Source organism: Sitophilus oryzae, unplaced genomic scaffold (assembly GCF_002938485.1).
Source record: "Sitophilus oryzae breed Bouriz unplaced genomic scaffold, Soryzae_2.0 scaffold_227_pilon_pilon, whole genome shotgun sequence".
In the NCBI taxonomy this organism is placed as follows: domain Eukaryota; kingdom Metazoa; phylum Arthropoda; class Insecta; order Coleoptera; family Curculionidae; genus Sitophilus; species Sitophilus oryzae.
The window spans coordinates 2,106,193-2,120,033 of record NW_022146782.1 but is presented as its reverse complement, the minus strand read 5'-3'; the positions used below and the strand labels follow the sequence as shown (position 1 = coordinate 2,120,033).

The following is a 13,841-nucleotide window of genomic DNA, read 5'->3' as shown; positions in this document are numbered from 1 at the left end:
AAAAGGTTTAAATAGAGAATAAATCAAGCTTACTTAGGATTTTTCGTTGGGCGATTCTGAACTGGTATGCGCAGAAGGCAATATGCGGCAATTTTTAAGCTGCGCATGTACTGTAAAGTTTTAAGACGGTTTAGAATCGGTAATAAGAATAACCCGAAGTAAGCTAATATTGATTACATAGGTCAGCAAAAAAATAATCTGTCACAAAAACTACCTGAATTATTTTTCTTTATTCTATTATACTTTTAAGTCATTTATTTAGTTTCAAGCCACCATTTGAATAAGATTTATTTTTTAAAAACAAATTTTGATCTTTTTCCAATCCCTCAATATATTTTTTTTAATAATAAATACAAGAGAAATAATAATATACTTTCTAATGGCAAATTTAGAATTCAAACTACAGTATTGTAGTATAAATAATATATAAACAACACAAAGAAGCCTTTATAAGGATAAATAAAACACACCCTACGAAGCAATAATACGTTTTTTTATTCAAAATAGAACAAAAATATGTAAACAAAAACAGTAATTCTTTTTATAAAAAAAAATGTAAAAATACATACACTAACATTAACTTAATTATAAACTAAATTTGAACACGATTCAACAATACAGTCCTTAACAAGATAATACACGAAATCACTTGGAGCTCTTTGGTTTCTCTTTCGATAAGTACAAACTCAGAAATCATTTACGTAGCTATGGTTTTTGAGAATTAAACCCAATTTGCTGCTCAACCCACTGCTTCTGCATCATATCGCATTTTGGACACTGACAAAAACGTTCTCCTTTCAATTTGTAGCAAATGGGCCAACTGGGAGTGGAACTACTCGATTCGGAAGAGTAACTCGAACTGATGTGCCCATAGAACTGGGCATTAGGCACAGCACTGGAAACCCTGCCGTTCTGATTGGCCTCCAGCATAAACGGACTGGGTTGCCTATGTATCGGACTGGACCCAGCCAATGGCGACTTGTATGGCACGTTGGTTGACGATTGTTGTTGTGGAAAATCGATAGGTGTACGTAATGAGAGTGGATTGGTTTGGTTGAGATGATTGCTTCCTGACGAGACTTCTTGGGTTTTTGCTTTCTTGCTGTCTACAATAACACTAGTTTTGCTAGGTCTTTTGCTTCCTGGTGTAGGTAATATATTAATAGTTATATTTGACGTGGACTTTAAATTATTCCCCACTGCAGGAGGACCATCGTTTACGTTAAATATTTCTAGCGAATTTTTTCTCCTGTTATGATTTTGTGAGGTATTCTTAGAGAGACCATTAGTGTAGGTGTCCAATAAATTGATATTATAAGAATTGCGTCTAGGATTTGACTGTATATTTCTACTAGTATCTAAAGGGCTTCTCCCCGTAGCGGTACACATGCTATTCATATTATTTCCTACATTGGAAGGTATTCTGTTTGTAGATGTTGATGAACTACTGAATGGTGCTGAAGGTTTGGAAGAAGTTGATAAATGTTTTAGCATTTCGGAACCAGAATATCTCCCTACTATAAGATTCGGGGGAAAAACATTGTGTATATCTGATTTTTGAACTGGCACTTGACTTATAAAAGAATTTGGAGTATTGCTCATTGGATATTGCACTTGGTTTCTATTTGAAGGAGATGCCACTTGGTTCCGAGTGTATGACTGTGGATTCACTGGTTTGTTATTAGAAAATTGCACATTAGAAAGTCCGTGATGACTGGGAGGCTGTTTTGTATATTGAATGTTAGGATTGACTGAGTGCTGTAAACCATTTACTGGATACTGCATTTGGGGGTTATTCGTAGGATTCTGATTTGGAGGCCTATTGTGTAATTGGTTCCTGGATAAACTAGCTAAATGTTGTTGGTATGTTGGCAAGGGTAATTTATTTTGTGACGTTCTTATTTGAGGTGCCTGCTGACTGAAATTACTATTCATTTGGTGAGGCATGCCTCTTAAGTCATTTTGGTTTGGGATTGTATTATTATATTGTATTAGGGTAACGTTTGGGGTTTTTCCTGCAGACATCGAATTACTCACAAAAAATTGATTAGAACTTGGTTGTTTTTGCTGAAATGAAGGTGAATTTGTATTTGTCTTGTGACCTTCTAATGGAAAAGGGTTCCTTGGTGTAATACTGTCGGGTATTAAAGGATTCGCGGAAGAACTATTACTACTACCGCCATTGTTTAGTGCTTCAGAATTATGGGCCTTATTAGCATCTCTGACCATTTTAAACATATCGGAGAAGATTTTTTCGTTGACTGACGTCGGAAAATCGATTTCGAACGTGGTCTCTGCAGGAAATAGCGTTTTCACGTGCTCCAAATCTACCATTTTCACTGAAACGCCATTGTATAACTCTTTTCGAATCTTCTGCAACAAACAGCAAAATCGAAAACCCGCCAACATCCAATCGTCTCTTACTTCCACCGATCTTTCTTCCAAGAACTCGCTTTGCCCATCGAAGTAAAACATAGGCACCAACTTGACTTCGTCCTGCCTAATAAATGGTACCAGTTGTTCCCCGGCGATTCTTATGAAGCCGAAATGAGGATTCACTCTTTGCCGTTTGATCACTAGCAGCGAACAGGACCGGTAAAACGATATCACCTTGTCGACGTCCTCCAAACGCATCATGGGGTCTCCTTCGGCCAAGGTGTGATTGCCCATCAACTGGCGGTCACAGTGACGCACGTCGATATAGTTGAAGGCGGCCGCTTCGTCCGCTGTCATCGTGAAGGCGCATGGGGGTAGACAATTGAACACGTCGATAGAGAAGTCAAATATTTCGGGAGGGGTGACTTTCGTGTCAAGTAAGGAAGAGGCGACATACTTTTCGTTGCCCCTATTGATGTATTGTACCAAAGGCCCTGATTCTAACTTATGCCAGCCGAACTTGGCCATTGAAGGTGGTGTCTTCTGTGAAGGAGTGACCGCTTGGGGTTCGTCTGATGGTTTTTCCAGCATATTGCTGCGCTGTTCTGTACCTTCTCCTAAATTCGCCGATGAAGATCTGAAACAATTAAAAAATAATAATGAGCGAAACAGTTTAATTTGAAACAATGCTACATTGATTTTTTTTATAAAATTGAATAATTTTGGTACAATGCAAATAGATTCTTCAAACTTCTTAGTATATCGCTACAATAAAGACAGTAGATAAAAAGAATTGGTTAAGAGTTTACTTAATTCTTATGAAATATCTTATTTCAGTTTTAAATATATAAATACAACAAAAAAAAACAAAGTGATGCAACGTTTAAATTCATTTATATATAAAGGTGAGCCGTTGCTTAATTCCGTAAATGAATTTCGTTATATTTATAACAAAATTATTTTAATTATAATCATATTGAACTTAAAATATGTGTAAGGATAAAGACACATAACCTACAAAAAAGCCTGTAAATCAAAGTACTAAGTCAATTTTAAAAACTTTAATATTTATCAAATAAATAATTTATAAAAAAAATTATATTAATTGAATAAATTATCTAATTAAGAAAAAAAATAATACCCAATTTATTCTATAAATTATAGATCAACAACTACTGAGTGAAAGTGAGATAAACTAAACATAAAAAATAGTTTATTTTTACAAAACATTACTAAAATATATAAACTAAAATCACTTAAAAGTCAGTAAAAGAATCAAATAATTCATGTCTGCAAAGCATCCGTAATTAATTTCATAATTATATCAATAAATTGAAAAAAAGTGTTTACAATGAGTGAAATAAACTATATAAAAAATAATTTTCACAAAACATTACTAAAATAAAAAAATATAAACTAAAAGTTATAAACTATAATTATATATTATATGAAGTCATATTGCCAACATGAATAAAATTCATGAATTTGCCTGAGCCCAGGCCTCAGTATTATTATCTACACTTTTAATAAACTTAACATTACCTTGACATAGTTTTAATATAATGGTAAATCAATCTCATAACAATGTTTTCCATTTAACCAAAAACACATTTCAGTTTAATCAGCTCCTAAACGATGCTCACCAGCCAAAAGTCGGGCGCAGACTGACGGCAAAATGGACGCGCGAAGCTATTTATAATGCCCCCCACCACTCTTTTCGATTTGATGATCTTGATGATCGTTGTATCGCTGTTACCACGTTGTATAAGTTACAAAGTTTACGGATGTTTTTACATTCACTGGAATAAATTCCTTTTTCTAGTTTCTATTAAAAACACATAAACAAAATTAATTATACAAACACTGACATTATTGATAACCTTTGAAGTGATGTGAAACTATTTAAACAAACATGTTTATAGCTAGAGTATAAATAATTTAATTCTGTTATTTGTTATTTCATGTCGGGCGTGTTTATTAATGTATATTTTATCTATAGAGTATTAAAAACAAAATGTTCATTATTTAAATAAATTGCGCAATTGAAAAATGTTATACCGGGTGCGTCTCAAAAGTGGCTCACCCCCTATAACTTTTTTATTTTTACAGATAAAACAACGAGATTTGGTATGTTAGTATATGACATAAATTGGGATTTATTGACGTATTCAATTGCTTTCGGTCGCTTCCGGTTTCACCGGAAATGATTACAACTTTTGATTTTTAAACGGCACCCTCGGTATTTTATTACTTTATTTGATAGAAAACACACTCTGAATCGAATGACACACCATATGTCGATTTTTGACATAGTCCCTCAAAAACAAATTCTATTTTAAATTTCAATCTAGAGTGCCATGGCTGCGTTAAAAACACTAATTTTTAATCAAGGAGCCTTGGAAAAATAGATTTGATCGTCTAATGTTTTTAGTGCCTTGTCCTGGCCGGTTAAAAGATGCCCGAATCGTATTTTTAATCATATCTCATTTTTTTCAAATAGAACGAGGGTAGCTCATAAGCATATTTGGAAATAGCACTTTTTTACGAATAATTTGATACCACACACTTGCTATTTTGAGTCAAATTGTGGTTATGAATCGCATGTTACAATTTCAAATAAACCATATGCCCAAATGTCAAAAGTTGACATATGATATGTCATTCGATTCAGAGTGTCATTTTCTATCGAATAAAGTAAAAAACACCGAGGGTGTCATTTAAAAATCAAAAGTTGTAGTCATTTCCGGTGAAACCGGAAGTAACCGAAAACAATTGAATACGTCAAACAATCCCAATTTATGTCATATACTAACATACCAAATTTTGAGACGCACCCGGTATAATAATAGATATATTAGTTTTTTATACTCTAAAATTCAAAAAAAATATGTCTAGATTTATATCACATTTTACATAAAATAAACTGAATAATTAATCCAAACAAATATTTCCAAAAACTGTCACATATTTATCACTATTCAACATTCTTGTAGGTTAGGTTAGATCAAATTAAATTGATAAATCTATTTCTAAGGAATGCAAATCAAAGTTAAAAAATATGAAAAATTCAATAGATTCCGTTAATACAATTTAAAAAAAAATTTATGTTGTAGTCCTCTTCAGAAGGGCCAACTTGTTGAGGGTCTTTTCGGGTGTGGAATTATGTACACTGTTGTTGTTAATATAACTTAACTTTAATTATGATAAACTAATTACAATAGTTACCCTGAGGGAAACTGTGAGAAATAATAACGTGTTGAAGAGTAAAAGCAAAAGAGTGTCTTGCAGTTCCTTAAATAGTATCTAAGCTACAGAAATGACAGAGGCGTACAGTACAATTTATATATCTTTAATCTAATATTCAGAGCAGTGGACGACACTGCCCTAAACTCACATTGTTTAGATAGACAGACGTCTGCGAAAGCTATATAAATTTATGATCAAAATTCCCAAAAGTAATAGTTAAAGTTATCAATTAGAATTATATTGTAGGGTCGTTTATGGCCCCAAAGGTATGAAGGTTTTTATTAGAGATGGGACATTCCTAAACTAATATTACAAATTTAATTAAAATGAGGACGGGATTATACCATTTATAAAAAAAATTAAATTCTCTTCATTCCTCATTTCTGTCTAATTAATTAAAAAAAATAAAACTAAATTTATTCTATAACTATAGATTAACAACTACAAACGTAGAAGATAAACTAAATATAAAAAATATTTTGTACAAAATATTAATAAAATGAAAAAAATATATAAATTAAAATCACTTAAAGTATCAAATTATCCATATTTGTAAAGCATTCGTAATTAATTTCATAATTAATAATTATATTATTAAATTGAAAAAAAGGTGTCTACACTGAAACTATTTATCAATGCCACCCACTACACTTTTAATAAACTTAACATTACCTTGACATAGTTTTAATATAATTGTAAAGCACACTCATAACAATATTCTCCATTTAACCATAAACACATTTCAGTATAGCTCCTCAACGATGCTCACCAGCCGAAAGTCGGGCGCAGACTGACGGCAAAATGGACGCGCGAAGCTATTTATAATGCCCCCCACCATTCTTTCCGATTTCAAGGCGCAATGTGGCGCAATATTTAAATTGACGATGACGTTTTCGCTATATCGCTGTTATATAAATTACAAAGTTCGCTTACTTTTTTCTATTAGCTGGAATAAATTTGTGCTGTTTTTCTAGTCGAAACACATAAATATCAAAGTTAATTATACAGACACTGGCGGTATATTGATAACCTTTGCGGTGATCCGAAGATATTTAATGATCGGAGAATAAATAAATTTAATTCCTGTTATTTCATATTATAATATTGTGTTGAGGCATCAACTAAAATATATTGTGTTACTTTGTAATAACTGTTTATTAATGCAGATTTTTAATTAACTAATTATTCAAAACAAATTATTCGTTATTTAACAAACAATAGCATATTGCGCGATCGAAAAATGTTGTTAAACCATTATTTAATAATATATTTAAAATAATATCACTAATTTATATTTCTTAAATAACCAAAACCGTAATTATTTTATTTATATTTAAAAAAAAAATAGATACAGATAAATAATCAAATAATGAAACATAGGTATAGTCTGTTCAACGAGGCAGGGAACATTTCGACAGACGACGTCCAAAAAATGACAGAAAATACAACTAGTCTGTAAATTAAAATGATTCGTAGGGATAGTCTTATTTATCTTTTTAATTTATAGCATTTTTCTAAATATTAGTAAAAAAATATGCTCGAAATACCTTAATAAAAATCCAGATAAACTGATTAACTTATCACACATCAACACTGTATTTCCAAGAACTGTCACATATTTATCACCAGTTAAAAACACTGAAGAAAACAAAACAACACTGATACAGATAAGATTCCTATTTTAATGCAATGACCCCAAGAAAAGTGCGGGGCTTTAGCCACTGACGGTACTGTCTGAGTTTTATGTACGGTGGTACTGTCGCCGGTCTCCGCAGAAATAAAAGACAGAGAAGTACGAACTAATCGGTCCCTCAGAGTACTACTGAACTCTAGGCTAAAAGGGCGGGGCAAAAATATGTGAGCAGCCTTCGGCGAGATTCGCCAAGCTTGGGTGGGTATTTTTTGCTTCTTTTAGGGTGTTCTCAAGGCAAAATTATTCTTTTTTTTTCTTAAATACTTTCTTCTATACTAAGTGTGGATTGCATCGACTTACTATAATCGTAACTGGAGATTTTGACAATCAATAACCAGCCGTGGCGGCTTCACCAGCGAACGCCGAGCTCATGATCTACCAAAGTATAAAGATATGCTTTGCCATAGGTATGATTTCAGAGGGCCCCACGTTTTTATTTTAGTCTAATATGCCTAAAGGCTATTCTGCCTAGTACTAAAATATTTCTGAACTAGAAGTTCAAAATACCTAATTGTTATTATTATTTTCTAGTTTTCAGTACACATAAGATAAAACCGTTTAACTTAAAAGTTTTTTTACCGATTTTTTTTTCCATAGGAACTGTTAAAGTTCTTATATCTATCAAAAATAGTAGATAAAATAGTACCGTATGATCGAATAAAAACGGCGTCAGCGATGGCCATGAAATGACGATCGATGACATGTCCCATATAAAATGACAACGATCTTCATTTCATAGCCATCGCTGACGCCGTTTTTTATTTTTATTTATTTATTATGCGGTACTTTAACCTCAAGGTTAGATTAAATGCAAAAAAGCAAAGCGAAGAAATTTCACGACATCTTCTGGGTTTAAAATTTTTGACTTTTTCGGTTTGTAACCGCTACATGACTGCTTCAAGAAAGCTATGAGCTTGCTATATCTGCAAAGTTTAGATGTTACTATACTACGGAAAAATTTAAACGGCATAGCGTATCCTTACCTTGAAATATCAATGTTTTCATTGACCAATATTGTACTTTTTAGCATTGAATAGTACGACCATAAACTGGACGGCTGCATTTTCTTTGATTTTTCAGAAAAATATGCTAAAAGTATGTTTTCACTTGACCTTTCTTCTCGCACGTTTTTTAATTGCTTCCATTTTTGACCATTTTTGTATTCTTTTTCATAAGTTACTCGGGATTTAAATGGAAGTAGTTTGGATATGGCGTTTGTCGCCTCAGCCTGAATATCTGTTGGTAATTTACTTATTCCGTTTTGAGCCATTTCTGGCTCCAATTCAATCAGAGCAATCGACACGAAAGAGAATTAAAAAATATTGACTCAAAACTGACAAGGAAAGAGACAGCTTTATTTATTTGTCAAATTACATAGAAACCAACGCCAACCCAGCACAATATTTTTTCTACTCGTAATCAATTCCTTGAAATAATAATTTCTGAATATTTTTTAAAACTCGCCATGGAAAAAAATATTGTTTTATACACGACGATAAAATTGCATTATCGTCTCTCGAAATTAATTCTTAAATTAGTCTTTTCGATCGACGATAAAATAAGTACCTAAAATACCAGTTATCTATAAAAAATAACTATTTTTATCTGAACATTCCTTTTTAATCCTAACTGGAAGGTATTAAACAGTGAACAGAAAGTGCATATGTATGCAATTCTCCATTTACAGTTAAATATACTTGCGTGTTAAAAATCAAGGGTACTTTTTATGCAACATATAAATATTTTATAAATCAAGTATCGCTAAGAATGTATGAAATATCCATTATTAAATAGCCTTATAAACAATAAGCTTAGCAAAAATATAATGTTGCTGATTGGTAAGTAATTATTTTTATTTAGAAAGGTTAATGCTTTATATTTCATAATGTTAATGTTTTATTGTTTTGTACCGCCAAGAAGCACTTTTGTACAGAGGCAAATTGTGGGCAATTAAACTTATTTTGATTCAAAAAATATGTAGGTAGTTTGTTCTATGTTCACGAAATATGGAAGTACGTAGTACGTGACATTTTTTTACAAAAGACAAAAAGGTGGTAAATACTAGGAGGAGCATTTTACGAAAAAAAAAACAGTCGTTGGAAAATATTTCTAATGTACAGGGTGTCCCACTTAAGATGGATACAAGCCAATATCTTGATTGTTTGTTGAGCGATCTTTTTCATTTTTGGAAGGAGGCTGTATGGCTATAAGACGTACATTTTGCCCAGGATAAGAAATGCGATACCTCATAGACGTACGTTTTAATGGGGTTTGATATTCTTCGAGTCAAGCGAGTAAACTACCCTTAGGACAGTATTTATTTCAAATCTGATAAATTATATTGAATCCTCCTTATCTAAGATACTTTTAAGTTCTAATTTTTATAAATATTGATACAGGGTGTGTCATTAAAATAAGACATTTTTATTTTTATTATTATTTTTTTAAGTACTTACAACTGGTTTATTATCAATAACCAATTATATCCAATTATCAATTAATAATACGATTTAAGCTTTGTCGAAGATGTTGACTTTTAGTTCGTTATAGTTTTAAAATATTTGTTTAGAGCATATTTTTCAAAGTTAATAGTGATTAAAAATTAGTAGTTCTATGTCCACAGAATATTGGAACACCCTGTATTTAAATATATTCTGCGTATCCTTAATTAAAATTATTTTTCTATAGCCTTATTATCTACCACTTCCTGTTTTGTGGAGTTGTGGACGGACGAACAGTAGATAACATAAATGTGAAAATATTCTTTTGATAAAGATTTTTTAATAGTTTTTACATATTAACTATTAAATACAAGAGAGTTAAATTATACTAACATTTTTTAAGCGCGACTAGAGGACTAAATTCTGAAGAGGCTAAAATGTTTCTTCATAAAACCTTAAGATTTATAAGACAGTTCAAATTTATAGCATGCGTTGAGAGATTTTGAAGCGCTTTCACACGCTTTAGTGAACAAGAGAATTCTTAGAACTAGTGGGGTTGCAGATAAAGTGTGGGGTTGGACCGAATTGATATATTATTTTCTTACTCAGTTCTATAAACATTAATGCATTACAAGTCTTTGGTCTTCATAATGTATTTTAACTTTAACTTTTTTAACTTTATAATGTATAATTAACTTTTTTGTTGATGTTTAATCATGAACAATTTCGAATTTTAAAATTTTGATCATCTCACACACTGGTCAAAGGTCGAGTATTTAATATTTTATAACTCTTACATGATTATATCCACTTGCAATTTTCCTATTGTAAAATTTTATTGATACGCCTTTTTTATTATTTTTTTTGTGTTCTGCAATGTCCATGAATGTTTTATTTGTAATTTTAATGGCGTAAATTTTTTTGAATTGATTTGTATTGTATGATATTTTTTATTATTTGTATATTTTTAGTATTATTTGTTAATTTTGTTTGTTTTGTAAATACTTTGTCGATGAAGCTATTTTGGCTTTTTGTACAATAAAGCGTTATTTTATTACAAATGTTAAACAAACACTAAAACACTAAAACCAAAAAGCAATTAAACAAATTATAAAGACTTAAAACAAACGATTAAGAATAAAATTATAATACCTCTAGGCCTAGTAATCGATAAAGTAGTAACATTTTAATGATTCTTTCAATTTATTATGCATTTAACTCTTTTTACGTAATGACACACTTAATTACAATGAGGTAATTGCATTTTTATCAGTGTTTTTATGCTTTAAACATTTTGTTTAAAACAACTATTACATTTTGTGTCCTTTTTCTATACTGACCGATCACATCATCATTTCCAAGCCAACTTGACGTCTTTTTTTCAATATACTCTATTTATAAACGGAAACCTAAAGTTATAGTTTGTTCAAAAAGGATTGAATGATACAGTAGAGTGCGGAAATAAAGCACAACGATTTCTATAATAATAATGTCATGAACAAGAGTTTTAAGACTTATCATTATAATAAATCGTTGAATATATTAAATAAAATATATTTTTATAAACAAAAATTTTTTGCATTGAAATATGATTATATATATATATATATTAAACAAACACTAAAACACTAAAACCAAAAAGCAATTAAACAAATTATAAAGACTTAAAACAAACGATTAAGAATAAAATTATAATACCTCTAGGCCTAGTAATCGATAAAGTAGTAACATTTTAATGATTCTTTCAATTTATTATGCATTTAACTCTTTTAACGTAATGATACACTTAATTACAATGAGGTAATTGCATTTTTATCAGTGTTTTTATGCTCTAAACATTTTGTTTAAAAACAACGATTACATTTTGTGTCCTTTTTCTATACTGACTGATCACATCATCATTTCCAAGCCAACTTGACGTCTTTTTTTCAATATACTCTATTTATAAACGGAAACCTAAAGTTATAGTTTGTTCAAAAAGGATTGAATGATACAGTAGAGTGCGGAAATAAAGCACAACGATTTTTATAATAATAATGTCATGAACAAGAGTTTTAAGACTTATCATTATAATAAATCGTTGAATATATGAAATAAAATATATTTTTATAAACAAAAAATTTGTGCAAAATAAAATTTAAGTTAGAACAAGTTGACGTCAGACTAAGTTTTGTGTCTTGGTAATGAATGTAGGCTATTTTGACGTCAACCTTAGTTATAATAAATGAAAATCGACTTCCAGTTGGAATTAATTAACTTTAACAAAAATAACAAAGGGAATAAAATACAAAGGATAAAGAAAAAAAACTATTTAAAATATTTACATTCAACTATTCGCGAAAGTAGAGGGAATAGGCCGATTCTAGATCAGAAGATACAGATACTTGATTAGTCTTGGGTTGAGATTTCCGTCTCGTTATACTTTTATTTGTTTATTTATTATCGAGTCGTAATTTTCTCTATAGCTTGAAAATTTTTAAGTGCAAGCTAGAAACACTTGCATTTTTGGTAAAAATAAGTGGAATTGAGTGGGTGTTTGATAGTGGTCGAGCTATTAGAACTCTGAATTCAAAAATCGATATCTATCTATTAGAAATATAATTAAATAATTATATTTCTAATATAAATAAATATTTATTAATAATTGTAGTTTTTTCAAGAACTTTGTTAATATAATACCAATTTAAAAGTGTTTTAGTAGTTTTAATATACACTATGATATAAAATTTATTATTATTATAATGTACATTATTAATACTATTGTTCATTCGAAATGGCATTAAGGCCCAATTGCAACAATGATTTAAATTTTTCTTAAAGATAAGTAGAGCTTAGAATGAGCTGTATTTATATTTACTTTAATATTCACCTTAAATGAGGGAATTTTACTGATACTATTTTTGAATTTGAATTGTTTTTAATGATACTAACAATTTTAGTTCAATTTTTAATAAAATTTATTTAATATTAATAGAAATCCAAGAGATTTGAAACCTCTTTTAACGATTTATAACATTCTCAAATGAATTACAGGTGCCCTTATTTTCGACCTTGCAGTTGCTATAGCTATAAAAAAACTAATTTTTAAGGTGTGAAAATTGCGACACACGCTAAATGGACTTGATTTTTCGTATGTCTCGAAGTCTGTGGACCTTTTTGTATGCCTCGATAACATATTGGTGCAGATTATTTTCACCCAAACTATACATTGATGCGGATTATCTATGAACTCTTTCTGAAGGTCACAGAAACCTGAACGCGTAATTCGGTGTTCTTTCGCATCTGTTATAGGTAATTTGTGGTTTTGTTATAAATTTTATTGCCTAAATAAGATTATATATATACTAAATAAAAACCCCTCATAACAATAATGAATATTTATGGTGCACAAACAGATGATTTCAATTAATAAAACCGTTAAAATACCCTGAAACACTACTGATGATGTTTATGATGCACTAACAGATGGGTTGATGACTAATATAAGCTACTAAAGGAATTTATCGTTCGTTGCAATGCCATGAGAGAGCGGGATATAAGGGGTAGGGGGATAGTGGTCAAGGGATTTTGCAACCAGAGAATGAGGGGGGAGAGGATCATGGGGTGCTGATTTGTACAAGAAATTTAAAACATTACGGGGTAGCTTGAAACGTGATTGAAGAAAATTATCCATCCTATTTTTTATTTTTTTTATTAATTTTGTTTATTCCGGACGATTGTAAATGTACGAAACATGGTAATTTAATCTGCAGATAAAAGTGATCTTTATAATCCATTGGTAATTTTCCCCATATATTTAAAAGTTCAAAAGGATTTGCAATACTCCAATGGTAGAATGGTAGCAATTTCAGTTCTTCTGTGGTAAAATCTGTAAGTTGTTTTTTACCATTAATATGTGCTAACAATATTTACACTCGCACAACTCATTTACTGGTGATCTTTTTGAATTTGTGAATTATGACGGATTTTTGTTTGTCGGAGATTGTAAGTACTGAAACCACCAAACTTCTTTGATGCTTTTGTTGGTAGTTAATAAAAGGTTCAGTGATGGTGAATTTTCTTGATTTTATGTCCTTATGCAAGCG

The 13,841-nt window shown here is 30.6% G+C and overlaps 1 protein-coding gene across 3 annotated transcripts; it reads right to left on the bottom strand.

The window, feature by feature from the left end:
• Window positions 1–508: 508 nt before the first annotated feature.
• On the bottom strand, window positions 509–7,431 carry LOC115884287 (putative uncharacterized protein DDB_G0282133). 3 transcript variants are annotated; one of them, XM_030902821.1, is made up of 2 exons: window positions 3,919–4,054; window positions 509–3,013 (listed from the first exon to the last, which is right to left on the bottom strand). In XM_030902821.1, the coding sequence occupies exons 1-2, from the start codon at window positions 3,969–3,971 to the stop codon at window positions 706–708; spliced, it is 2,361 nt and encodes a 786-aa protein (XP_030758681.1). In that variant the 5' UTR covers window positions 3,972–4,054; the 3' UTR covers window positions 509–705. The 3 variants fall into 3 exon arrangements, with proteins under 3 accessions (XP_030758681.1, XP_030758680.1, XP_030758682.1); XM_030902820.1 differs by lacking the exon at window positions 3,919–4,054 and adding an exon at window positions 6,295–6,485 and having other exon boundaries at window positions 510–3,013; XM_030902822.1 differs by lacking the exon at window positions 3,919–4,054 and adding an exon at window positions 7,170–7,431 and having other exon boundaries at window positions 511–3,013.
• Window positions 7,432–13,841: the final 6,410 nt, after the last annotated feature.

Excerpts from the sequence above, each read along its gene's own strand:
- LOC115884287 (XM_030902820.1), bottom strand. The coding sequence starts at position 6,347 with ATGGAGAATATTGTTATGAGTGTGCTTTACAATTATATTAAAACTATG. Across the intron at positions 3,014-6,294 it reads TATATTAAAACTATGTCAAG|ATCTTCATCGGCGAATTTAG; the intron begins GTAATGTTAAGT and ends TAATTGTTTCAG.